This window comes from Ambystoma mexicanum, chromosome 10 (genome assembly GCF_040938575.1).
Source record: "Ambystoma mexicanum isolate Mex_15411 chromosome 10, UKY_AmexF1_1, whole genome shotgun sequence".
Taxonomy (NCBI): Eukaryota; Metazoa; Chordata; class Amphibia; order Caudata; family Ambystomatidae; genus Ambystoma; species Ambystoma mexicanum.
In genome coordinates, this window is record NC_090932.1 from 621,965,131 (window position 1) to 621,991,628 (window position 26,498).

The 26,498-nt window shown below is 51.6% G+C and overlaps 1 protein-coding gene across 3 annotated transcripts in view; it reads left to right on the forward strand.

Moving 5' to 3' along the window:
- Positions 1 to 26,498, forward strand: part of LOC138491599 (ubl carboxyl-terminal hydrolase 18-like) — a 1,142,981-nt gene that overhangs the window by 447,043 nt on the left and 669,440 nt on the right. For all 3 annotated transcript variants that reach the window (XM_069618206.1, XM_069618205.1, XM_069618204.1), the window contains exon 3: positions 7,886 to 8,001. In XM_069618206.1, coding sequence (XP_069474307.1) covers positions 7,886 to 8,001 — 116 coding nt within the window. The remainder of the gene's footprint in view (positions 1 to 7,885; positions 8,002 to 26,498) is intronic.

Below are 26,498 nucleotides of genomic sequence, written 5' to 3' on the forward strand. Positions count from 1 at the left end.
GGTACCCCGCAGGCTATGGGTGTTGGTGTGGCTGCAGCTTCTCCCGCAAACTCTTGTGAGGACCTGTCAGCTAGGAATGAGGCAATCCAGCTTGTGGCTTCTGTGGAAAAGTGAGCCCAGAATGTGAGGGCACGACAGAGGATCTTGTGGTCAACGAGGTTGAACGCTGCAGAGAGGTCAAGGAGCAGGGAGAGTGTACCCTGGTCGTTTGCGTGGTCGAGCTGGTTTTTCAGGTCTAGGAGGGCTGATTCAGTCCCATGTTTGGGCTGAAAGCCCGATTGATGGACCACCAGGATGTGATGGAGTTTTCGGAAGGACTCAATTTGGACGAAGGCCACTCTGTCCATGATTTTCAGGAGGAATGGTGGGGATGGCCAGCGGTGTTGCTAGGTCTGGAAAAGACCCGGGGCTATGCTAGTGTCGGAACTGTCGGGACTGGGGGCTAGCCAGCCTTTTGGTTGTAGCTCCTGGCATTCTATCCGGGGCTACAACCAAAACATCAGGGGCTATAGCCCCCTTAGCCCTCCCCCCCCAGCAACGCCTCTGGGGATGGCTGGGTCGAGTGTTTTCTATTTTCAACAGTGGGGTGATCCAAGATTCTTTCAGGGAAGTGGGGACGGTGCAGGTAGCGAAGGAGGCATTTATGATGATGGCAATGAGAGGGAGTAGAGGGCCGGCGTATTCTTTGAGCCAGGCGGGTGGTATATATACCCCTTGCAGCAGGAGGGCTTCAGACCAGCGATGATGGTGGCAAGGAGGGAGGTGTTGATGGGCTGGAACGTGAAGGGTGGGAAGTCCTTTTTAGCGGGTGGCGGTGATGAGCAAGCATCTGGAATTAGGGGCTGGTGTGCCTTTTTATTTTAGTTTGTAATTGAGTCATTTTGCCTGTGAAGATGTCTTGGATTATGTTACACCAAGCCGTGACTTTTAGGACTGTGGGTGGTGGGGAAATGGGCGTTTCCAATTCTGTGAGGCAGCGCAAACATTGTACTTTAACATGGGGAAATCATATTATGCCTCTCTCTTTTGTAAAAAGCACCAATATGCCACCCTTTTATTTGGGAGAAAGCAAATAATGTGCTCCACCGTCTGAGGCTGAGCTGATACATTATTTCCTGTCTCCTTCATACTGGAGAGGAGCCATTTAATTTTAGGGAAGATGTTGAGTCATATGATTACTTTGATGTGTTGGGGAGGATGACATTTACAGGCCGATTCATGGAATTAATGTGCGGCGAAAAAACGGCGCACGCGTGCGAAAACGTGCGATTCGCAGAGAAATAGCGAAAATCGCAGTGCAAGTGCGATTATCGCACAGAAAACATCGCACATCTATTCATGGAAGTCTGTGCACGCGCAAAATGTGGGATGTGCGCTGAAAAAGTGCGCGGCGCACGCTGGCGCACGCTGGCGCACAGGTCATCGGACGCCGTGCGATAAGGCCACAGCGAATTCGCACATAGCGCGGCACACATAACAAAAGTAGGCGTAACACGGGGCGTTACACGCAGAATGGGGAACAACTTGTGAAAATGTGGGCGTCACAGGGGAAGTACAGGAGGCAAGTGCGCAGAACGCCCACACGCTCGCCTACAACACGTATTCATGGAATCGAATAGGGAAAAACAGCGCACGGCCAAAGACGCGCACAGGCCCATACATGTCTGCCACATGAAAGCAGGCGGTAGCGTCCCTGCGCAGGAAAAAAATGTGTGCCAAAGTTCTACACGCGCGAGAAGTTCCACACGCGAACGGTCCTGGGGGAGCGTGTGCGTGTATTTCAGAGGTGCGCGAGAAGTTTCACACGCGATCAGGCCTGGGGGAGCGTGTGCGTGTATTTCAGAGGTGCGCGAGAAGTTTCACACGCGATTGGGCCTGGGGGAGCGTGTGCGTGTATTTCAGAGGTGTGCGAGAAGTTTCACACGCGATCGGGCCTGGTGGAGCGTGTGTGTGTATTTCAGGGGTGCGCGAGAAGTTCCACACGCGATCGGGCCTGGGGGAGCGGGGTACGTGTATTTCAGGGGCTCGCGGGTGTTTTCACACGCGATCGGGCCTGGGGGAGCGGGGTACGTGTATTTCAGGGGCTCGCGGGTGTTTTTACATGCGATCGTGCCTGGGGGAGCAGGGTACCACTCACCGTCTGCCTTGCGTGTAGAAGAACGCGTAGCCAACACCCACCCGCTGTGAAGTAATAGCGTGTGAACCCCAACGCCTGCAAGACACACGCACCGCACCCCACGAAAAGCAACGCCCGTGCACGATACGTCACAGACACGCATACGCGCTAAGTGCCTTTGGTCCAATGGAATCGCGTATGCGTGCTGACGCTCTTACGCGCTAAGGGCCTTTCCTCGATTCACACGCTGACGTGCATAATTTTCACGTGCCAAATCTCTCCGTATCAAGCTGGCCACGCGTAAGCACACGGAAGACCACGCTCCTGCCCAAAAGGCCGAATTACTGCCCCCCAGAGCCCCGAGCAGCCTCCCACGAGCCATCTGCTGCTGCCTGCCTGCTGCCACTGTGCCCTGCCATTTGGTGCCTGCACATCAGCCATCTGCAGGGGTCCAGTTGCTGTGTCCACCCCTGCTGGAACAGAACACTCCCGACTGGGATACCATCACTCCACAGCCCAGCCCCAGGACCCAGTTGCCCACCCACGCCTGCCTCGGGTGTCGCCATGTCGGGGCAAACACCATCCGAGACCACTGGCGACCCCAAGCCAGAGGGGCAGAGGGCCACCAGCTTCAGTCAGAAGGAAGTTGGTGTCCTGGTGGAGCTTGTCCTGGGGCATTATGATGCCCTCTTCGGATCACCACGCGCCGACAAGGAAGGACGGGACAGGATCTGGGACGACTTTGTGGTTGCCATCAACGCGGAGGGGGTGGCAACCCGCAACATCAAGCAAGTCAAGAAGTGCTGGGAGGACTTCAGGTCCAGGACCCTCATAAAGGCCCGGCGCTTCGTGGAGGGGGGCTGGGGCAGCATGAGTACCATCCAGCTGAGGGTCCTGGAACGCGTACGCCCAGCGTTCCATGCCCAGATCCTTGAGAGGAAGACCCGTCTGGAGTCGAGCGGTAAGTGGCCAAGAATTGCTGTGTGAGACAGGGCATGTTGCAGCGTGCTGGTTGTCTGATACTTGCCTGTATGTGTGACATAGGCCATGTACGCGTGTGTGTGTGCAGGGACATCATGGTCATGCATGTGAGACCAGTAATGTGTGAAGCACACGGTTGGTGTATGTGTTTAAATGCAACATGGGGAGCCCTATGCGGAATAGCACATGAGTGCATGCCAGTCTCTGTTTCTGGACATGGGTGTGGGTGAGGGAGGGGTGCTGATGCCATGTACATGTATGCTGTCCATGTCTGTGTTTCTGACCTGCGTGTCTGTGACTTGTGGATGCCATGGATGCATGGCACATGTCTGTGACAATGTTCAGATTCACTGATGCAGCCTAGTTGTCCTTGCATCCACTGTGTCTGGGGTGTACGAGTCCAGATGGATGAAAGTACGTTGAAGTGTGTGCATGTGATAGGCATGACCCATGATGCATGTGAGTCCAAAAACAACATTGTATGCTTCAAGAGTCCCTTGGACATGTTTGCTTATGTCCATAGCATGTGCCATGCCTGTTACTGCATGTGTTTTGCCTGCACTGACCCATGTGTTGTGGAGGGACATGATGGAAGTGATCTTTGACAGTGCCACTCATCTGCTGTTGCTTCCTGTCTAGGGGACCATTGTACAGTACCCTGATGCTTGTGTTCTATGTCTCCCTCTACACAGCGCAAAGTGAAGAAGAGGGCGGAAACGGCGCTGTGGAGCTAAGCGGCGGGGATGCCCCCACGGCTGCAGCGGAAGGGGTGGGTGAGCCCCCACAGGGGCTTGCAACGGCGGAAGACGGTGTGGAGCCATCCAGTTTGGTGGTTTCCACAGAGGAGGAGGAGGCCGCTACTGAGCCGCACATGGGGCCTGGTGGGGGCATCCCTGCTGGTGCAAGTGGTGCAGTCCAGGGGCAGGAGGCAGCACAGGTTGCCGTGGAGGTGCCTGTGCATGTCACTGTCCCTGACACTGTGACTGCACCACCATGCACCAGCAGGGATGCCCCATCCCAGGCCCGTCCGCAGGTAGGGGGGGATGTCCATGTCATCTGACTCCCCTCCACCTGCGGACATGGGGGACCCCTGGCCGTATGGAGAAGGTCCTGATTGGTGTCGCGTTGCGCATGGCTGTCATCCGTGATGAGGTGCATGCTTCCCGGGGGGAGCATGCACATCATCACGAAGAGCACCGTGCCAACGTGGCCCAGTTGGGAGCGGTCATGGTCGGGGGTCTCGTACATGTGTTGGGCACTCTAGCGACCCTCTCCTCCTCTGTGGAGGCTATGCGCCAGTCGTACTCCATGCCGTCTTCCGGCCCAGATGCCACCAGGGCCCCCTGTGGACCTGCCCCGACCAATGCAGCCACCTCGGTGGGGATCCCATCCCTGCCACAGTCGGGAGTCGGAGGTCCAGCAGGGGTGGACACACCAGCAACTGGACCCCAGCAGATGGAGGATGTGACGGCATCATCGGGCAGGGCACATGCACGTCGGCGTCGGTGGTTTCCATCAGCCTGGATGCCGTCGTGCTGGAACAGGCAGTTGTGTCGGAGGCAGTGGCAGGCTCGACGTGGGAGGCATCATGGCTCGGGGCCATCAACATCAGGGGTGCAGGCATCGGCCGGAGGGCAGGAGAACCCTGGAATGGGAGTGGCTTCCGTGTGGGAGCGGTTGGGCCAGCAGATAGGTGCGGAGCGGCAGCGGGAAGAGGAGGAACGGCTCACTATGGTCAGGGCGGAGAACTCCATGCGGAGGGCGCTGAGGCGGGCTGAGTGTCTCGAGGGTCTTCGCAGGGAGTTGGAGCTGGACACTGCATTTTCCCTGCGGGACTTCGGGGCCAGGGAACATGCCCGCCTCCAAGCCATTGAACAGGAGTTCGATGATGCCCTGGCCCATGACAACAACCAGTGAGCCGTCGGACTAGCCCGCTGCCCTTGTAAATAGTTATTTAGTTAGTGTAGGTTTCCTTTGCTTTTTTATTTATTTTGGACCTTTTACAATGGGCCACATTTTTGTATATAGTTTTATTTTATTAGGTAGTATTTTTATGTAGGTTTCATTTCTTCAGTTGGGATCATGGACCCTGGTTTGTTTATCTGTATATAGTTGACTGTTTTTTTTGGATTTACCCATGGAGCAATGGTTTTCGGTTTTGTTTTTACCTTGGATTTACTTTCTTGAACTGTGACTTTGGACACCTTTCCTTTGGATTATGATTTGTCGTTTTTCATTATTTTACGGACATGCTGCTTTTGGTTTTTGATTCCCATTGTCATTTGTTTATTTTTAATTCCATTTATGCTGTTTTTAATACATTTTTTTCATCAAACTTCAATGTGTAGTATCATCTCATTGGTATCATGCATATCATGATATGGGTTTTGAGATTCACTGACACCCATTGGGTGTATGTGAGGGCCATGTGTTCATTTCCAGACTTGCTATTGGGGTTCTATCATGTCATTGCCATTTCTAAGTGGGTGGATGCAATACTCGAGTGGGTGTTTTGCATTTGGAGGCATGAACATAAGGGCCAGGGATCTAGATTGTGATGACATGTTGGCTGGGGGACATGTGTGGGGGCCTGCTGGCAGGTGCCCCGCAATGCTGGGGGGTGGAGGTGCAGGGGGACATGAGTGGGACATGAGTGGGGGCCTGCTGGCAGGTGCCCCGCAATGCTGGGGGGTGGGGCTGCAGGGGGACATGAGTGGGACATGAGTGGGGGCCTGCTGGCAGGTGCCCCACTGTGCTGGGGGGTGGGGGTGGTGGGGAACATGAGTTGGACATGGTCGGGGGCCTGCTGGCAGGTGCCCCACAGTGCTGGGGGGTGGGGGTGGTGGGGAACATGAGTTGGACATGAGTGGGGGCCTGCTGGCAGGTGCCCCGCAATGCTGGGAGTGGGGGTGCAAGGGAACATGAGTGGGACATGAGTGGGGGCCTGCTGGCAGGTGCCCCGCAATGCTGGGGGTGGGGGTGGTGGGAGACATGGGTGGGGGCCTGGTGGAGGGTTCCCCTGCACTGCTGGGGGGTGGGGGTGGTGGGGAACATGAGTTGGACATGGGCGGGGGCCTGCTGGCAGGTGTCCCGCAATGCTGGGGGTGGGGGTGCAAGGGGACATGAGTTGGTGAACATTAGTGCAAGGAGACATGTGCCTTTGCTGGGGGGCATGCCCATGTTGGGTGGGCTGCCTGCGGGACATGACCAGGGATGCAGGGTAGTCCCCTGTGGTGTGGGCTGCCTGCAGGGGCCGTGGAGGGTGCAGAGGGAACACCTGGGAGGACCCACACTGGCAAATCACATGTAGGACTCCCCGGCACCCCTGAAATACACGTACCCTGCTGAAATCGCGTGTAAAACTTTCCGCGCACCCCTGGTATACACGCACACGCTCCCCCAGGCCAGATCGCGTGTAAAACTTTGCGCGCACCCCTGAAATAACCGCACGCAGCCCAATCGCGTGCGAAACTTCGCGCGCACCAATGAAATACCCGCACACAGCCCAATCGCGTGTGAAACTTTGCGCGCACCCCTGAAATACCCGCACGCAGCCCAATCGCGTGTGGAACTTCGCGCGCACCCCTGAAATATCCGCACGCAGCCCAATCGCGTGTGAAACTTTCCACGCACCCCTGAAATACCCGCACGCAGCCCAATCGCGTGTGACCCTGAAATACCCGCACGTAGCCGAATCGCGTGTGAAACTTCCCGCGCACCTCTGATATACACGCACATGCTCCCCCAGGCCAGATCGCGTGTGGAACTTCTCGCGCACCTCTGAAATACACGCACACGCTCCCCCAGGCCAATCGCGTGTGGAACTTCACGCGCACCTCTGAAATACACGCGCCCAGGCCAATCGCGTGTGAACTTCCCGCGCACCCCTGAAATACACGCGCCCAGGGCAATCGCATGTGAAACTTCCCGCGCACCTCTGATATACACGCACACGCTCCCCCAGGCCAGATCGCGTGTGGAACTTCTCTCGCGCACCCCTGAATACACGCGCCCAGGCCAATCGCGTGTGGAACTTCACGCGCACCCCTGAAATACACGCGCTCAGGCCAATCGCGTGTGGAACTTCTTGCGCACCCCTGAAATACACGCGCCCAGGCCAATCGCGTGTGGAACTTCACGCGCACCCCTGAAATACTACGCACATGCTCCCCCAGGCCAGATCGCGTGTAAAACTTCACGCACACCCCTGTAATACCCGCACGCAGCCCAATCGCGTGTGAAACTTCTCGCGCACCCCTGAAATACACACACACGCTCCCCCAGGCCAGATCGCGTGTGAAACTTCTCGCGCAAGAGTGTTCCCGAAACCCGTAATACGCGTTCCCCGCTTTGCGTTTGCTGTTTGCCAGTCCGGTAAACTGGTACAGGGTTGGCACAGCCCTTTGCGATGGTTTTGCGATCTTGATGGCTTTTCCTTGCGCGAGGGCGTTCTTGGGGGCGTAACTGGCACTGCTGCAGGGTCGCTGCGCCACTCTGCGCCACGTCTGCTTTTGGAGGCGAGAATCCATGAATACACTGTGCGCGGAAATTGATTTTATCGCACGCGGCTGGCGCAGACATTCGCACGGGCACGCTGTGCGCCAGCCGCGTGCGACACTTTTGAGAGGAATTACATGAATCGGCCTGTAAGCCTCTTGGACCTCTTAAAGAACTTGCCTTTGGCGCTGCTACCTACTCACTGCTGTATGGTTCTGTTTGCATCATGCTCACTGTGTCACTGCTGCAGTCCGTGTAAACGAATGTAAACTCTGTATTTTTCTCTTCTAGGACGGATGAAATGGGCGAACCGGTCAGTGAGTTGCAGAATTTGTTTATAAATATGAAGTATGGACATTCACCTCCTTCAACCAAGAAGCTCATGGATTGCCTTAGGATACAGAGCGGTAGTCTCCTTTTTCTTTCTGTAATCGTTGATTGCATACAAAACATTATTTTCCAAGGAAACTAACGCTAAGCAGTGCTCTACATTGCAATTTTTAATTTTCCATTTTGCAAGGACTCGTATGCATATATGTGTTTTTCATGCTTCCAGTAGACAGGAGGCCTTTGGGATATTGATGGGAGGAGCTGATCTTTTATTAGTGGGCTAGGGTGGCCACCTGCCTCTGTTTTATTTGGAGAAAAGAGGGTTTTCTGCTCTGTCCCTGCTAATTAGGAGATGTGGAATGGGTATGGACTTGTCCTAGCTAGGCATCAGATGGAGAAAGCTCAGACATGAAAAGCTCCTACCTGCTCCTAGGCACAGGAAATCCAATTGTATGTTTGTCCCCCATCCCACTCTATTTTAGCACTTTAAAAATAAATGTTCCTTAAAGGGGAATTTTGTTTCATAAAACCAGCTGTGCCAGTTGCAGATACACAACGAAAAATAACATGCACTGTTGTTTTCCTTATATTTTGACCAAAGAAACCATTCATTAATGCTTTTTGCTCCTCCGCCCCCTTGTCCTGCAGCCCTCTGACACTGTTTAAAGTGCGTCTGTGAGGTTGTGCTATGTGTCCAAACCTTTGGTGCTGCCCAGATGGACAGCATGAAACTGATAATTTAAATATCACTGGCGTCCACCTGATGTTCAGCAAATGGCCTGGCTCAAATAACCAAGTATGCGCTTGGCAACCTCCAGTGCGCACAGTCAGTTTGTCAGGTGGCGGAGGGCTATTATGCACCATAGCTCCGTCTGAAGTGGTGAGTGAACACCACTGTTTTGTCTTAAAGGCGCATCTGATTCTAAGACTTTTAGGAATTTCGTGTAAATAAAGTATGACTATTTGACTTATAGAGGTTCTGAAATGGGGGCGTGGCTAGGTATCATGCAGTGAGGCTGTGCCGGCATTGAGCTCCCACTGAGATCCTTGTGGTGGTTACAAACACTGCTTATTCCTGCATCAGATGGTATTTATAGGTGGGGGAAACCAACAACCATCTTTTTGGTACGATCCTGTGGGAAATCAGCACTGCGAATCGCCCAAAATTCACCTCGGAAGCTGGTGCCCCTGTGAACAAAGATGGCTGCTGCATCGATCCTGTGAGGGACCCTGGACAACATCAAGACACGGCTGGGCAGTGCCATTCACACTCAATGTTACCCAGGGCTACCGCGACACCACTGGTTACACCGCAGCAACGACCTGAACATCACAGGGCGCGCTGGCTGTGAGGCGTGCTCCTCCGGTGCCCATGCCCCATATCACTGCAACTCTGACCGCTGCACCGTCTTCTTTCATTGTGATCTGCTACCATATACCGAGGCATGCTGGACCATTGCAGCCTCGGACTACACTACGCACGCTGAAGGGGGAGCTGCCAGGCATCTACAGGCTCTCACAGCACATCAGGTACGCTTTTGAATACAGCCGGGGAGATGGGGCACCACACTCCTTACCCCTGCATGGATAGACTGCACATAATCTCCTGACACCTGTGCAAAGACTTTGGCGAGTGCCACAGACACAGCAGCGCAGATTCAGCCGTAACAATCTCCCTGCTGGAGGCCTCCTCCTTCCATTGACTTGCCTGGCTATTACGGGACCTAAGCAGGGGCATACCTGATCTGGGTACCCCACCCTGCACAACTCTGGCTCTGAGAGCACAATGTTTGAACCCAGCAAAGCGCCAATCATCTGTACTGCACACACACAGTGACATAGCCTGTTGTTGGGGCCGGGCACTGCGAACCGTAGCTTGGGGGCCCTGTGGGGACATACCCTGGGCCACAAACCAGTTCAGGCCATACCAACCGGCCTGCACAGTGTGACATCTGATGCCGGAGCCAACTCATGCTCCACCCCACAGTATGTCACCCACGAAAAGCAAAGGAAAACCCACTCGCATGGATTCATACGTGAGCCAGGGCAAACACTGTGACACCCCCCAGGTGGGGAGTAAAGATCAACCGCCAACACACAGTGCAGTACAAGACCCACAAGAAAATCAAGTTTTAGCGGTGATAGCTGCCCTTCGATCCTCCCTTGAAACCAAAATAGATGAAGTTAAGATAGATGTACAACTCCTCCGGTAGGATGTCGGACAACTTGCTGAACGGGTCACATCTGCAGAGGTGCTTCTAAAGAGACTGCCGACAGCACTAAAGACTTGGAAACGAGGGTCAAATATCTTGAAAAATGAAGTGACACAAAGGATGCGGATGGCAGGTCAAGCAGAAATAAGGTGCAGGTGCTTGGGCTGCCAGACGGAAACGAAGGGCCAGAACCGACTTCCTACATCGAAAACTTGCTACTCCAGGAAATTGGCCTGGGCAAACTACCACAAGAGTTTTCTGTTAAAAGGGCACACAATCTCTTCAGAAATTACCACCCTCTGGATCGCATCCCAGACCAATGATCGCCAGAATCCTCAACTTCTGCGACAGGGAATTAATCCTACAACACTCCAGCTAATGGTCTAAGAATTTCGCCCAAGATTCTTGTACTTCCTGCAAATAGGGTTGTCTCTTCCTCGCCAAATAAAGCTCCTCCTCATTGTCAGGGTGGTAGAGGGGAGGGTGGGGTCAAAGTGAGCTCAGGCCCCGCTCATAAGGTTTTTGGTCCTGAGCGAATGCCCCGAAAAATCAGACCGCCAGGCATCAACAGGGTGATAGCCTGCTGAATAAAGTTAGTCACTGGTTAAGGCATAGGAGGGGGTGTCTATCGTTGATTCACAGTGACCTAGATTCCTATGAGAGACTAGTAGGCCTGCAGAGGGTGGATGCCATTAAAGTTTGGGTAAATGATTCCTGTTTCGTAAAGGGTCTCCTGGAAATGGAGCAACAGGCCCTTCCCCCTGCTTACCTACAGATCTCTATTAGAGTGTCAGCCCCCCGAATGGTTATTGAGTTCCCAGCCGGGTGGGTTTAGGCGTGCCCCTGGCGGCCCGATTGGACCTTATCGCATACCACAGTCCCATCTTGGGCAGGCACCCACCACCCGCCCTCATGCCAGGAGCCCGCTTGAACCCTATGGTATGTCAAGAGCTCAGCACCAGTCTTGCAAGCTTACCACCCGGTCATGTGTTGGGAGTCACCCAGGGGGAATGGAAAGCTGGAGAAGGCCAGCTAGTAACGTCTGCCCAAACAGTGTGGGGATACAGCAGCGTCTTGTTTGACTCAGTGTAGACCAGGGATGGGCTCATAGCACTTGGAGTGTTGGGCACCCCGAGCACGGTTGGAGTTGTATTTCTTCTGCTCTTACCCGGGAAGTGGACGACAGGGTGCTTCCAACGAATCCAACCCAAGGTGTGTTAGAGTTCCCACCAGACACATTGCCCGGGGTGCGGGTCGTATCCTGGAATATAGCTGGGGTCGACAAACATCTTATTGACAAGGACTGGCGTTTGTTCTTTAGGGGGTTCAAGGTGGTTTCGCTGCAGGAAACGTGGGCCCTGAAATCAACAATTCTGGAGGGGTATGCAACCTTTTTTGTACCTCCACTGAAAGGACCAAGGGGGTGCCCGTCCGGGGGCCTGGTGATTTCAGTGCTGGATATGCATTCTCGCGATATATTGGCCCTGGACTTGGAATTGTGGATAACACCCCTGTCCTAGTTGTTAATTTTTACAGCAGGGGCATGCCTGGCGGAGGGGTGTCATTTCCTAGAGAAGATTACGAAGGAAGTTATGGCATGGAGGGGGCACTCCTCCGGACTTCCAAACATTTTGATTTTTTTTTTAAACTATTTTTATTATTTTTCCATAACAAACACAACATTACATCACGCCCGGCAGCGGGAATTGTATGTATTCAAACATCATATGCATTAGCTTATGTTTGTCACTGTCATCCCTTTCCCTTCCCTCCTTAACTCGAACTTACTTTATTGCACCTTTAACCTTATTCCTCTTGGGGCACCTCTTCATCCGTGCTCCTAGAGGTGTCACTTAAGCTGACGCGCCTGGGCTCAGTTAGTGTAGCTACTAGCTGTCTCCAAGCCATCAGCGTTCCCACTTCTTCGTCCTCCCACTTGTGGGCCGCTTCATACCATGCTACTGTTTCCGCTTCTGCCCATTTTAGTAGATTATGCCACCACACCTCTAACCGAGGTCTCTGGCTAGCTTTCCACCCCTGGCATAGCTATTCTGCGTTTGGCTAGGATGTAAGCCAAGTCCTTAAGTTTGCATATTTCTCCAGCATGGGGTCTGGCATGGATTCACATGCTCATGAATATTCCCAGTCGTCAGGCTGGGAATCTTGGTAAAGAAAAAATCAGTATCAGTTTCTTTCTGATCTGTCTTTCTTAGTAGTAACCAATCACTGGTCTCTGGGTCATACTGCCCCCAGCCAATGACTGCCCTCTCCCTAAGCCCCTCCCCTGGCAGCCATCCTCAGATTTTTACCGCACATTCAAGTGTTGGGAGTCCTTGTGCTATAGCTCTCGAGCTTTTACTGTGTTTTGTGTTTTTTTCAAAGAGTTTTACCTAATTTTTTCGGTCAATCGAGCCTCAAGCTCCACCGTTTCTACTTCCGATCAACGTGGACCCGTTTCGGAATTTTCTACGCCCCTCAAGGGCGAAGTTGTCGTCGAGTTACGCTTCTTGGAGGATTCCAAAAGTTTCTGAGGCCTACCTCGTGGGTATGGCCCAGGAGAAGGGAACCTCGACACCCGGATCCAAGCTGTTTAGGAACTGCCCCGGATGCGGATTACAGAATATGTTCAAGGAGGACGAACATTCTAGATACCTCTACTGCCTTCATGAAGACAAGACGCACGTGGAGAAGGACTGTGCGTTTTGCATGAACATGATGGATCGGACTATGAGGGATCATCGGACCCGTCTCGCCAACTGGCTGGAAGGAAAGAGCCCAGCAGGTGAGAAGAAGAAGAAGTCCGAGCGGTCTTCTAAGTCCTGTGAGGGCGCCCGAGCGACGGGGGCCCAACAGAAGGCAAAGCACCACGAGTCCACGGGCACCGGGAGCGCCGAAGGGTCGGGCTCCTCGGCTGCCAGGCAGGGCGCACTTTCACTGACGCCATCAACCACGACCCAACGCTCTGGTTCGGGGAAGAGAAAATCGGAGAACCCGGCTAAGCTTCTGGAGAGGCCCCGGTCGCTCTCGAAGGAACCAGCCGAGGGGGAGCGAGACGGTGACCCTCCCCCCAAGGTAAAGGCCTCAAGCGCGCACTAGGTGGTGAAGGCCTTGATTCACCCGGCTAAGGCCTCTATCGAGGTAGTCGTGACAGCCCTGGCGTAGCCTGTGGAGGCTACCCCAGGGGAGGCGACCTCGGGCCCAGAGTTTCCCTGCCACCGCGGAGGGAATCCTCTTTTCAGCCCATCGAGAAGACCCCCATGAAGACCCCGGTGGAAAAAGAGTTGGGGGCGGTGTTACACTCACCTGGTATCCACAGGGATGCCACCCAGCCGGGTTACTTGCTGGTATGCTTCTCAGCTTTGCCCTGAGGTGGTCTGTGGGGAAGGTTCTGCCTGAAAATACAGGAGATCTGTGTTCAAGACTCACTGAGTGGGGTAAGTATCCTCCCTCCACCCACATATGATTTCAGTCCCTCTGGCACCCTCTCCTCACCTTGTGGTAGAATTAGGCGTGCTCTCCGTCCTGCCTGCTTTGCAGGGGCACGTTGTCTTTCATGGGCGAGTGCGGTCCAGTTACTTCACTGACGCCGGCCCGTTTGATATTGTTCAGGTAGGTCTTATTGCTGTTCTTTAGTTTTGTTGCTATCCTGCATGCCTTTCTTTGTTTAAAATCTCTCTTTTTTCTCCCTTAGGTATGCAGAGCTTCAGCGCGGCGAACTGGCTTGGTTGAGCCCCGCTGGTAAATGATGGCGCATTAAGAGCGCCATGATGCGGTAAGTAAGCGCTATGCGCAGCGCTGCAGAGTCTTCCCTTTGCTAACCTGTGTTTTCCTTCCTTGTAGGTTGCAGTGTTCTTCAGCGTGAGTGGAATGTCCGGAGTGGTGCCAGCCGAGAGGCGACCAGCCAGGTAAGCCTTTTGAGCAGTTCGTAATTTGTAAATGTCTCTACTGCTTTCTTTAATGTTGCCTCTATCTTCCTCTTTCAGGTCGTTCTGTCCGGGAGGCGTGCAGATTCGAGGAAGCTGTTCTCAGTAGCTGCAAGTGTTTAAAGATGAAGACTGCAGGTAAGATGCTGCTGCTAATGATGTTCATTTTGTCTCCTTGCAGGTTCTGCTTCTCCGAGGTTCGAGGGAATAGCTGGACACGGTGATCGTCACGTTGCAAGCTGAAAAGTAACGCGAAGCGTGTTGTCTTGCCCGGGTGTGGTTTAAATAGCCCCAGCAAAATAGTCCAGGTAAAGTAGTCCCTAGGCTACCACACTTCCAAAACAGTAGACCGCATAGCTTGGTTCTTAGGAGCCAAGCTATGTGGATGCCTCCATGTTGGCTGGCAATACAATAAAGTAGTTCCCAAGCACATTGTTTTTCATGGTGTATGAGCCTGGCACCATAGGCCATGCGGGCTTTTGAAGAGGATGCCAGGCTCTAGAGGCCTGAGTCCTGACTCCACCTGGCCAATGGGTTTGCCAGAGGGGGTTTTGGGCGAGGGTCGTGACAGCACTCCCCCCTAAGGCCCCTCCCATGGTCTTCCTTCTGTCTGGCCCAGGTTTGGTTGGGAAGTTCCGATGGAATTTCCTGATTAGACGTGGTGCGTGGATATTGTCACTGGGCTCCCAGGATCTATCTTGTGGTCCAAATCCTTTCCAATTGACGAGATAATATAGCTTGGTCCTAGAGTATTTAGAGTCCAAGATATCTTTGACTTCGAATTCTGGCTCTCCGTCAACAAGTATGGGCTTAAGTGGTGTCCCAATCCGTGTGCCGGGGTGCATTGGTTTCAGGAGGGACACATGGAATACCGGGTGGATGTGTAGATTAGGTGGTAAATCCAGTTTCACGGCTGCTGGGTTGATAATTGCCTTAATGGTATAGGGTCCTATGAATCTGGGATGAAAGGTCCGGGTTCCCTTGATGGGTACGAATTTAGCGGCTAACCAAACTTTGTCTCCTACTTAATAATCATGGGCCTTTTTCCGGTGTTGGTCGGCGAATCTCTTTTGTTTTTCTTTGGCATGAATAAGGTGTTCCTTTGCCCTTTTGAAAGCCTGAGTAATGGTTGTGTGCAGAGTCTTTACTGCTGGCATTTCAAAGCTGGCTGGAAGGTCTAGTTCACAGGTACGTGGATGTCTGCCATAAAGGGTATAGACGGGCGTTTGTCCCGTGCTTGAATGCAAATAATTGTTATATGCATATTTGGCTATCCATAGTAGGTCTTTCCAATTCCTTTGTTCGTGGTGCAGCATGCACCGTAAATATTGCTAGAGTGTCTGATTGGTTCTCTCGGTTTGGCTGTCCATTTGGGGATGGTGACTGGTAGATAGCCGAACGCCGATCTGCGCCATTGCACAGCATTTTTTCCAGATGTTTGAAACACACTGGCTGCCTCGATCAGAGATCAGAAACGAAGGGAAGCCATGTAGCTTAAGCACGCCCTCCAGGAACACTTTTGCTAAAGTGGCTGCATCTGGGAGGCCTTTGAGAGGAATAAAATGGGCCATCTTCGAGAATAAGTCCACAACTACAAGGATGGTGTTGAACCCTTGGCTTGGAGGTAGATCAGTGATGAATTCAAGGGAAAGAGTGTGCCATGGAACTGGAGGAATGTCCAATGGTTGTAGGAGACAGATGGTTTTTGTTTCTGTGATTTATTTTGTGCGCAAACACCGCAGGACTGAATATACTGAATGATGTCCTTACACCAGGTAGGCCACCAAAAATTCTCTTTCTCCTTAGCTAGGGTTTTGGCGATCCCAGGATGCCCTTCGATCAGTGAATCGTGATTGTTTTAAATAATATGCTGTTGTAATACCTTCTTGGGTACATATAGGCGATCCCTAAAAAAGGGTAGATGGTGCTTGATGGTATATTGTTCTCCTTGAGTTTGCCATGCGAGGTAGGCCTCAGGATTCATTGTCCGTTTGATTTCTTTTCGCAGTTCTGCTTGTGTTAAGGCTGTCGTGATAACCAAGAGTTTGTCTTCAGGTATAATAGGTACTGGGTCTGGAGTTGTATATACTATTTCATCTATGCCCATGCGAGATAAGGTATCCGCCTTTCCGTTTCTGACCCCTGGTCGAAATGTGATTACATAATCATATTCGGCGAAGAAAAGGGCCCACCGTAATTGGCGCGAGGACTGGGCTTTGGCTGTTTTGAGATATTGCAGGTTTAGATGGTCTGTGATGACTGTAATGGTGTGTCTGGCCCCCAGAAGGTAGTGCCTCCAGGCTTTAAAGGCGGATTTGATAGCCAGGAGTTTCTTGTCCGTGATGGCATAATTAATCTCTGGAGGTGAGAATTTTTTCGACCAGAAGGCCACAGGATGTAGCTGGCCGGTTTTCCGGGTCTCTTTGTGAAAGGACAGCCCCCATTGCGAGACTGGACGCATCAGTTTCAACGACATAAGGGAGGTCAGAACGCGGTTGTCGCAGGATTGGATCGGAGGTAAACCTTTGTTTAAGTTCCTGAAAGGCTTCTTCTGCTTCTTCGGTCCAAGCAAACTTTTTATTGTTTTTTTCTTAATAGTACTGTGATTGGGTGCACAACCTGAGAGAAGTCTGGGATGAATCGGCGGTAGAAGTTTGCAAAGCCCAGCATGCTTTGTACCCCTTTCAGAGACGTTGGTGAAGGCCATTTCAGAATGGCATCTACCTTGTGCACGTCCATTCTGATGCCTCCTGGAGTAAGGATAAAACCAAGAAATTCTACTTCGGTGACATGAAAAAACCCTTTTTCAAGCTTTGCAAACAAGCGATGTTGAGGGAACTTGGTGAGGACTGAACAAACATACCTGACATGATCTTGTTCCGAGGCTGAGTATACTAAGATGTCGTCTATGTACACTTACGTCGCACACATCAATTAACTCCATTAAGACGTAATTCATGAAATATTGGAATGCAGCAGGAGCGCTGCATAACCCGAAGGGCATGACTTGATATTCAAACAAGCCATACTTAGTACGGAAGGCGGTTTTCCATTCATCTCCTTTTCTGACTCGGACCAGGTGGTACGCTCCTCGAATGTCCAATTTGGTATAAAACTGGGCATCTTTAACTTGGTCCAGCATCTCAGGGATAAGTGGCAAGGGGTAGCGGTTCTTCACGGTGATCTGGTTCAATGCGCGGTAGTCAATACAGGTTCTCAAGTCTCCTTCCTTTTTCGGTACGAAGAACAAAGGACTGGCTGCGGGGGACTTCGAAGGACGGATAAATCAGTTTGCAAGGTACTGGTCTAAATAGGATTTCAAATGAAGGTTTTCTTGTTCTGTGAGAGCGTAGATCCTGCCGCAAGGGATTTGTGCACCAGGAACAAGGTCGATCTGACAGTCATAGGGCCTGTGCGGCGGCAATGTATTGGCTTGGTCCTTTCGGGAAACATCCTGGAAATCATGGTATTCACTTAGCAAAGTATTAGTTGCTCCGAGGGTTGAAACTGTCGCTCCGGGAGTCATGGGGATACAGCCGTCGGGTTTCTCCTCTTGGTAATAGCAGGCAGGGGAGCAGTCACCGGGGAAGGTTAATTTTCGTGCCCGCCAATCTATCAAAGGGTTGTGAGCAACCAACCATGGCATCCCTAGTATTAGCCTGAACTGAGGTGCCTTGATGAGATCGAATGAAATAGACTCCCGATGTCCGTCCTGGCACAGCAAGGTTACCCTGGCGGTGCACTGGGTTACTGGTCCGGAAGCGATTTATGTCCCATCCACGGTGGTTACCTTGCCCATAGTTGCCTTAGAACACAAAGGAAGCCCCATCTCTGCTGCCAGTTCTTGATCAATATAATTTCCAACTGCTCCGCTATCGATGTATGCTTCAACGGCATGCATTCTTGACCACTGTTGGTGGTTAATTAAGATCACTGGTATTGCAAAGTGTGAGGTCAGCAACTCTTTCTTCTCACTCGACAAACTGACCTCTACGTTTGTCGAGCTTGGTAGTTTTCCGATTCCTTAGCTTCATCCTGCTCTGTGGCCCCGACTGTTCTTTTTGGGGGTTTTACTGGACAGTCCTTCAGGAAATGTCCTGGTTTCCCACAATACAAATAAAGCTGTTGTTGTCTTCTTTTGACCCGCTCTTGTTTTGTTAATGGAGGCCATATCCCTTCAATCTGCATGGGTTCTACAGCATTTTCAGGTACACGGGGTGTGTTTTCCCTTGGTCGAACATACACGGTCCGAGGGTCCGTCTTAGACCGGTCTGCCTTTCGGTCCTGCAACCGGTGGTCTAGCTGCACAACCAGATTTATGAACTCCGCACAGTCTCTGGGTGGATCAACCACCTGGGCTAAGACGTCCTTTAATTCGCCTCGTAAGCCTCGATGGAATGACATGGTTCTTTTGTTTCCTGGCCACCTAGCTTCGGCAACCAGTCTGTTGAAGGTAGCAATGTACGTTAACAAGTCCTGATTCCCCTGTCGGAGGGACAAGAGTTCATTGTCTACTGCTTGTTCCTGGGTATGGCGAGCAAAAAGTTTTTCCATTTCTCTCTGGAACCCCCCCCCCCCCAAAGGCATGTGATAGAGGATCGTCATGGGTTACCAATGGCACCGACCAATCTGCTGCACTACCTCTGAGGTATGATGAGACAAAAGCTACTCGAGCTTGGTCGTTTGCAAATGCTCCAGGCCTACAAAGAAAATTAACGCAGCACTGATTGATGAATGCCGCATACTTCTGTGGGTTGCCTGAGAACCTTTCTGGTGGTGCCAGGGGCACTGTTCCAGGTAACGTGATCTGTACCGGAGTGGGTGTTATGGCAGGGATTTGCATCGTTGGATTGCTTCCAGGTAGAGGCGTCGGTCCAGCCTGTGATTGCAAGTATTACCTGCTAATCTCTTCAGTGCGTTCTTTGGTCACTATTAGGTATCTCCGGAGGGCATTAGTCTCTTGTCGGGCAGAATGAACCTCAGCACGAAGCTCTCCTAGTAGGTGGGCCAATTGGTCCATTTCTGATGTCTCCATGGCGCCCAGGTGGATTTGTTATGGCAGGCTTTGCATTCTGTTACGCTCACCTGGTATCCACAGGGACGCCACCCAGCGGGGTTACTCGCTGGTATGCTTCTCAGCTTTGCCCTGACGTGGTCTGCGGGGAAGGTTCTGCCTGAAAATAAAGGATGACTGTGTTCAAGACTGACCGAGTGGGGTAAGTATCCTCCCTCCACCCCCGTATGATTTCAGTCCCTCTGGTGCCCTCTCCACACCTTGTGATAGAATTAGGCGTGCTCTCCGTCCTGCCTTCTTTTCAGGGGCGCGTTGTCTTTCATAGGAAAGTGCGGTCCAGTTACTTCACTGACGCCGGGCCGTTTCATATTGTTCAGGTAGGTCTTATTGCTGTTCTTTAGTTTTGTTGCTATCCTGCATGCCTTTCTTTGTTTAAAATGTCTCTTTTTTTTCTTCTTTAGGTATGCAGAGCTTCAGCATGGCGAACTGGCTTGGTTGAGCCCCACTGGTAAATGATGGCGCATTAAGAGCGCTATGATGCGGTAAGTAAGCGCTATGCGCAGCGCTGCGAAGTCTAGCCTTTGCTAACCTGTGTTTTCCTTCCTTGTAGGTCGCAGTGTTCTTCAGCGCGAGTGGAATGTCCGGAGTGGTACCAGCCGAGAGGCGAACAGCCAGGTAAGCCTTTTGAGCAGTTCGTAATTTGTAAATGTCTCTACTGCTTTCTTTAATGTTGCCTCTATCTTCCTCTTTCAGGTCGTTCTGTCCGGGAGGCGTGCGGATTCGAGGAAGCTGTTCTCAGTAGCTGCAAGTGTTTAAAGATGAAGACCGCAGGTAAGATGCTGCTGCTAATGATGTTCCTTTTGTCTCCTTGCAGGTTCTGCTTCTCCGAGGTTAGAGGGAATAGCTGGACACGGTGAGCGTCACGTTGCAAGCTGCAAAGTAACGCGAAGCCTGTTGTCTTGCTCGGGTGTGGTTTAAATAGCCCCAACAAAATAGTCCAGGTAAAGTAGTCCCTAGGCTACCACACGCAAAACACTAGACCGGATAGCTTGGTTCTTAGCAACCAAGCTATGTGGATGCCTCCATGTTGGCTGATAATACAGTAAAGTAGTTCCCAAGCACATTGTCCCGGGAGGATAGCTCAGCGGCAGCGTGCGCGTCTTGGAAGCAAGACGACACGAAGCAACAACAGGTTCGATCCCCGGGTCCGCGCTTGGAAATCTCTGGGTGTTTAAGCGCATTATAAATACGTAACTAAGACAAAAAAAAACGCAACTAAGAAAAACAAACAATTCCTGTAACAGTGCCTCGATGCCTGCGGGCTGTGTGAGCGCTTTATAAATGTAAAAATAAAATAAATAAATAATATTGGTTTTCATGGTGTATGAGCCTGGCACCATAGGCACCAGGACTGGCCCCATGAGGGCTTTTGAAGAGGATGCCAGGCTCTAGAGGCCCGAGTCCTGACTCCACCTGGCCAATGGGTTTGCCAGAGTGGGTTTTGGGCGAGGGTCGTGACAGCCGGTGGCAGTTACGGACACGGATATAGCCTCCGAGGAGGAGCTGGTTGAAGTCGTGGAGGGCCTCAACAAGAAGTTTGAGGAGGTCCGGTCCCACGGGAGGAATCCCGACGAGGAGGACGAAGAGAGTAACAGTGGCACCGACGAGGTTCCTGTGGAGGAGGAGCAACCATCGCGCCTGTCGCATCCCGAGCCACAGGACACCTCGGTGGCCATTTTGATGGCAATCCAAACCTTATGCATGGAGATAAGGACGAGATTGCCCCTACCCCCAACGGATGACCCAGCAGAAACAAGAGTAGGAGAGTTCATCGACCCCCGCCCTTCCAGCCCTCACGGCCCTCTCAGCCTTTATCTCCTTCCCCTGTCCCTGGGGATGACACGGGAACAGATACGGCCACGACAGGGACGGATGATGACGGTGGTGATGACGGGATGGGCCTCCCATCACCACCCCCTCAGTCCTCCCCGCCCGATGAAATTGTCTCCTTCCACGCCATGATTGCCAGGGCATGACTGTGAAGAGCTTTTCCAGCTCTTCCCCGAAGAACAGAAGAAGGAAGGCTTCCTCTACCAACGGCACGAGGCCAAGAGGAAGACGGTCCTCGCGGTGCCGTTGCTGGATGACATCTGGGACGAGGGACTTGCTCTTCTGATGAATCTGTCCACGACGCCTGCCAAGAGGGACCGGTACGAGAAGAAGTACCAGGTCCCCGACGCCGCCCCTTTGTGCCTTAGGGCACAGCTGACCCCGGATTTGGTCGTCTCGGCGGGGGCCAAGAAGAAAGCGGTGGGGGCATCGGCCTCAACTTCAACTTCCCCACCGGATGGCGAGGGAAAGAAACTACGAGTCATCTCATCTGCGGCAACGACGATTAATGCGGCCAACGCCCTAGCGATTGTGAATTAAGAGTTGCTTAATGTTGAGTTTATGTAATGCTTAATGTTGAGCCTTGCCACCTCCCGTGGTTGTGCATGTGTGTACTGCTATGTATTCTTATATTCATGAGCATGTGAATCCATGCCAGACCCCATGCTGGAGAAGGAACAAGTTACTTACCTGTGGCTGTTGTTCTCCAGCATGGGTCTGGCATGGATTCACATGCAAACCCTCCCTCCTTCCCCTCTGCGGCTCTTCATTTGGTCATACTGCCACTTTATATGCTACCGAATCTGAGGATGGCTGCCAGGGGAGGGGCTTAGGGAGAGGGCAGTCATTGGCTGGGGCCAGTATGACCCAGAGACCAGCGATTGGTTACTACTAAGAAAGACAGATCAGAAACGAAACTGATACTGATTTTTTCTTTACCGAGGATTCCCAGCCTGACGACGGGGAATATTCATGAGCATGTGAATCCATGCCAGACCCATGCTGGAGAACAACAGTTACAGGTAAGTAACTTGTTCCATGCCTCATTTTACGTGGTCTGGTGAATCCTCCTACCATGCATGCCCACACCGATTCTACGTCTAGTTTAATACCTCGTTGAGGCGGTGGGTGACCTCTCCCCAGAATTTCCAAATCTCTGGGTATGCCCAAAACATGTGTGTCATCCCCGCGTTCACTTCCCCGCATTTGGGACACATTTGTGTATCTGTGTTTTTAAATGTAGCTATCTTTTGAGGGGCCATGTACGCTCTGTGGGTTACGTATAGCTGGATCTGTTGTAATCTAGCATTCCTGGACACTTTCTTATGGTACACCTGTGCTCCTTCCCATTGTCCATCTTGTATGGGTTCTCCTGCATCCTCCTCCCACTCTCCTCTCAGCTGGGTCACCTCCTTCCCCACCCTGGACATTAGTAGTTCTTATATCCGGGATACCTCATGCCCTCCCTCCGAGATGTCATACATTGTCTCTATGACCAGGTCTGGTTGGTCTTCTAATGCTATTTCTGACCACAAGGCTTTTATCTGCCTTACCAATCTGGTGTGGGTAATATATTGCGCGGGGTGCACTCTGGTTTCCTCCATTAATGTTGTGAATTTCAGTGCCCTCCCTTCCCGCCGCACATCCCCCAGTGTTGCTATGCCCACCGGTTCCCAATGCCTACGTATCGTTTGTCTTAGTTGTTCGTCTTCTCCTCTCAGTGCTACTAGCAGCGTTTGGGGTGAGCACAGTGTAGGGTTCTCTATGACCAGGCATGCCTAATGCCATGTTTTCCACCCCAGTTCTAACAGTTTCGGTCTGACTTTGACAGCCATATTAGTTCTTTCAGAAAGAAGGGTGCACATTCAGCCCTCAGCAGTCTGGGCTCTGCTGTTGTCTCTTCAGTTAGCCACTTGGCCACATACTGTAGTTGCCCGGCCAGATGGTATATCTCAAAGTTAGGCAGTTTTATTCCCCCTCTCTCGTACGCGTTTTTTAGTTTCCATAAAGCAACTCTGTTTCTGGTGTTATGCCAGATAAAACCTCTACATAAGCTATGTAGTTTGCCAAAAAAGCGTTTGGGTGGCAAATATGGGACATTCACAAAAAAGTGCAACAGTCTAGGTAATACAGCCATTTTCAGCAATGCCAACCTTCCCATCATAGCTAAGGGGAGTTTAGCCCAGAACATCATGCTGTTTTCAATATAAGTTACTGCTTTCTCTGTGTTATATTTATGTTCTTCTTCTACTTCATGATAAATATCAATCCCTATGTATCGGAATGTGCTAATCTCCTAAGTTATTTGTAATACCGGCAGTTTGTCTCGCGCAATACCCTTGTATCTTCCTAGGGGGAATATACTCGACTTTCCGGGGTTAACCGCAATGCCAGAGAATATCGCAAATCGTTCCATCACTTCTAGGATATATTGCAGGTATTCTTCTGGGTACTTCAGGTACAGCAGCATGTTGTCTGCGTACAATGATATGAGGTGTGGCCCCTCTCTAGTGTAGACTCCTATCTCTTCATATTGTTGCCGCAAGTATATCGCTAGTGGCTCCAATGCGAGAATATACAGCATCGGGGACCATGGGCAGCCTTGTCTGGTACCCCTGCTGAGTTGCCATTTATCCGAGATGATCGCTCCCGTCTTGACTCTAGACATTGGCGAGCGTCACCCACCTCAAATACCTAGGCTACATTCCATATTCCTTCAAGGCCGTCATCAGCCAAGGCTACCTCACTGAGTCAAAGGCTTTCACTGAGTCAAGCGAGACTATTGCCACATTGTTTGCGTCTCTTTCTGTCTGTTTAATGATGCGGTGTAGCCGTCTGTGGTTGTAGGCTATACTTCTGCCCGGAACATAACCTGTCTGGTCATGATGTATCAATTTGTTTATAACCCGTTCAAACCTGTTTGCCAGCACTGCCGTGAGTATTTTGCTATCTTGGTTTAGCATGGATAGCGGTCTGTCTGACCCGCAATCTGTGCTAGACTTGTTTGGCTTGAGAAGCGGGATAATCGTTGCCTCTCTCAGTGATTCTGGTAATTTCCCAACTTCAAACGCTTCATTTAGCATTGCCAGTAACATGGGGAGCACCTCCGATTTATATGTTTTATAAAACTCACCTGGGAGTCCATCTGTTTCGGGGGCTTTGCCGGTGGGCAACTGTCTGACCACTATTTCCAGCTCCTCTAATGTAATGGGGGCTTCCAGTGTCTCTTTCTTTTCTACCCTCAATTTAGGTAACCCGATGTCTTCTAATATCTCTTTCATCTCTTTCTCATCCCCTTCGCCTGCATCTGCGTATAAGTGTTGGTAGAATTTCTGGAATTCCTTATTTACACTCTCTTGGGTATCTAGTATTTGACCACTCTTTTCCCTTATCTCTCTTATTGTAGGGCTGGGCCTTTCTTGCTTTTATAGCCATGCCAGCAGCCTTGCTGGCTTATCTCCCCCAGCATGTTGCCTTTCTATGTATTTCTTGCAATTTAGGTTACATAGTCTCTCCTAGTGTCCTCCACATTCTTGTTGTAATTGGCTCATGGCTTCGGCGTCTTCTCGAGTGGCATCCCCTTTGTTCATCATTGCTTCTAGTTTCCTTTCTGCTTTTTGCAGCTCTTTTTCTATGTCCCCTTGGAGCCCTCTTGATTTTGATATCACTGCCCCTCTTACCACTAGCTTGAATGCCTCCCACAGGTGCTCCCCGAATCCACGCTACCAGTGTTTTTCTCGAAATATTCTATTATCTCCTCCCTCAGACCCTCCCAGAGCTCTGTATCTTTCAGTGCTTCGGCTCGAAGCCGCCACGTTGGGATCTTGGGTCTGGGGGGCTGGTATTGCCACTTCAGGAGCAAAGGTGAGTGGTCCGATAAAACCCTTGCTTTATACTCTGAGCTCGCTATCTCCCCAGAATTGACAGATTTTGTGGAGCCGAGTAGTGCGAATAATGCCTATCGTATGGATGGTGTAGTCTCCATACATCTTCTACCCCGAGGTCGCCTAGCAGGGTCCGCAGCAGTTTGGCTGCAGGGGTGGGCTTATCCTGTTTGTTATCTGACCTATCTACCCTGGGGTCCAGTGTGCAGTTAAAGTCTCCACCCCAGACAACCGCACCTCCCAGATACGGGCTAACCTTTCTATACAGGGCCTTAAAGTAGGCCACTGTGTCTTGATTCGGGGCGTACGTGTTTATTATGCACAACTCCCTGTTTTCCACCATCCCTCGTATCCCCACCATTCTCCCGTCTGCTTCTACTGTGTGCTGCAATAACCGAAAGGGTACATGTGGCGCTATCCAGGTAATTACCCCTCTGGCATATGCCGAGTACGTTGACCCGATAACGGTCCCTTTCCATTTTCTCCTTATCACCTCCTGTTTTTCTTTTGTAAGGTGGGTTTCCTGCAGCAGGGCTATATCTACTTTTTGTCTCCTCAGGTACATCATGATCTTGTTTCTTTTCAGATAACTATTGAGTCCCCTGACATTCCAGGTTACTATTTTAAGGTCCCCCATCGCTTATCCACATCTTGTCACGCTTCTGACCAACTGTGTCCTTCCACCATCTTGTTATCTGTCAGCTGTTTTAAAGTTTAATATCACTAACCTGGGCAGACCGCGGTCCGCAACGGAAGCAACTTGGCAGAGATTGGGGAATCCCCCATGGACGTCCTGCTCTCCCTCTCTCCCCGAATTGGAAAACAGCGAGGAGGGAGGCAGGACCCCTAGGGAAACCCTCCTGGGGAATAAAACCCTGAGTCGTTGTGGTTCTTCTGATCGGAAGGCAGCAGCCTGGACGGTCCCCTCTAGTCGAGCTGTAGTGTGACGAGGATTGGATTGGTGTTTATCAGAATCTGATTCACTACGCGATGAAGAGGTTCACGGGTACATCCGGAAGACTGAGGAGTCGGGGTACATGACTTAGATCTGTGGAATAACAAAGGTGGAACTTCTGTCTCGAAAGTGACGGAAGAGATGGGAGATGGCCTGAGAGTGAGTGGAGCGTCGGTAAAGACAGTAGCGACGCGTACACTGGTTGCACTTCCTTCCTTATCAGGAGTCACGTGAACAGATGGAAAAACGTCAGAAGTGCGTGAATCAACTAGACCGCGGTCATCCTTACAACGTACCGTTGCTATGGGAGCCTGCAGTACGATATTCTGTACCGTTCTTCCTAATCTCCGGTTTTGCCACCATGACCATCGCCGGTAAGGTGTAACAGTATGCCCCCTTCTCAGGGGAGGTGAACCCGGTTTTCCGGGGTGGAAGCGATAGAATCTTCTTACCAACTTGGGGGCATGGACCCCCGAAGCTGCTTCCCATGTTCTTTCTGAAGGAGAGTATCCTTTCCAATCAATCAGAAACTGAAGGTGACCTCGTCCGTACCTTGAATCACAGATATTGGCCACCTCGTATTCCGGACCTGTTTCTGTGTCTACTGGCGGAGGGTGAGACTTGTTATTTCGAGCAAAGCGATCCGGAACGGATAACTTGATCTGGGAGACATGAAATACTGGGTGAATTCGGGA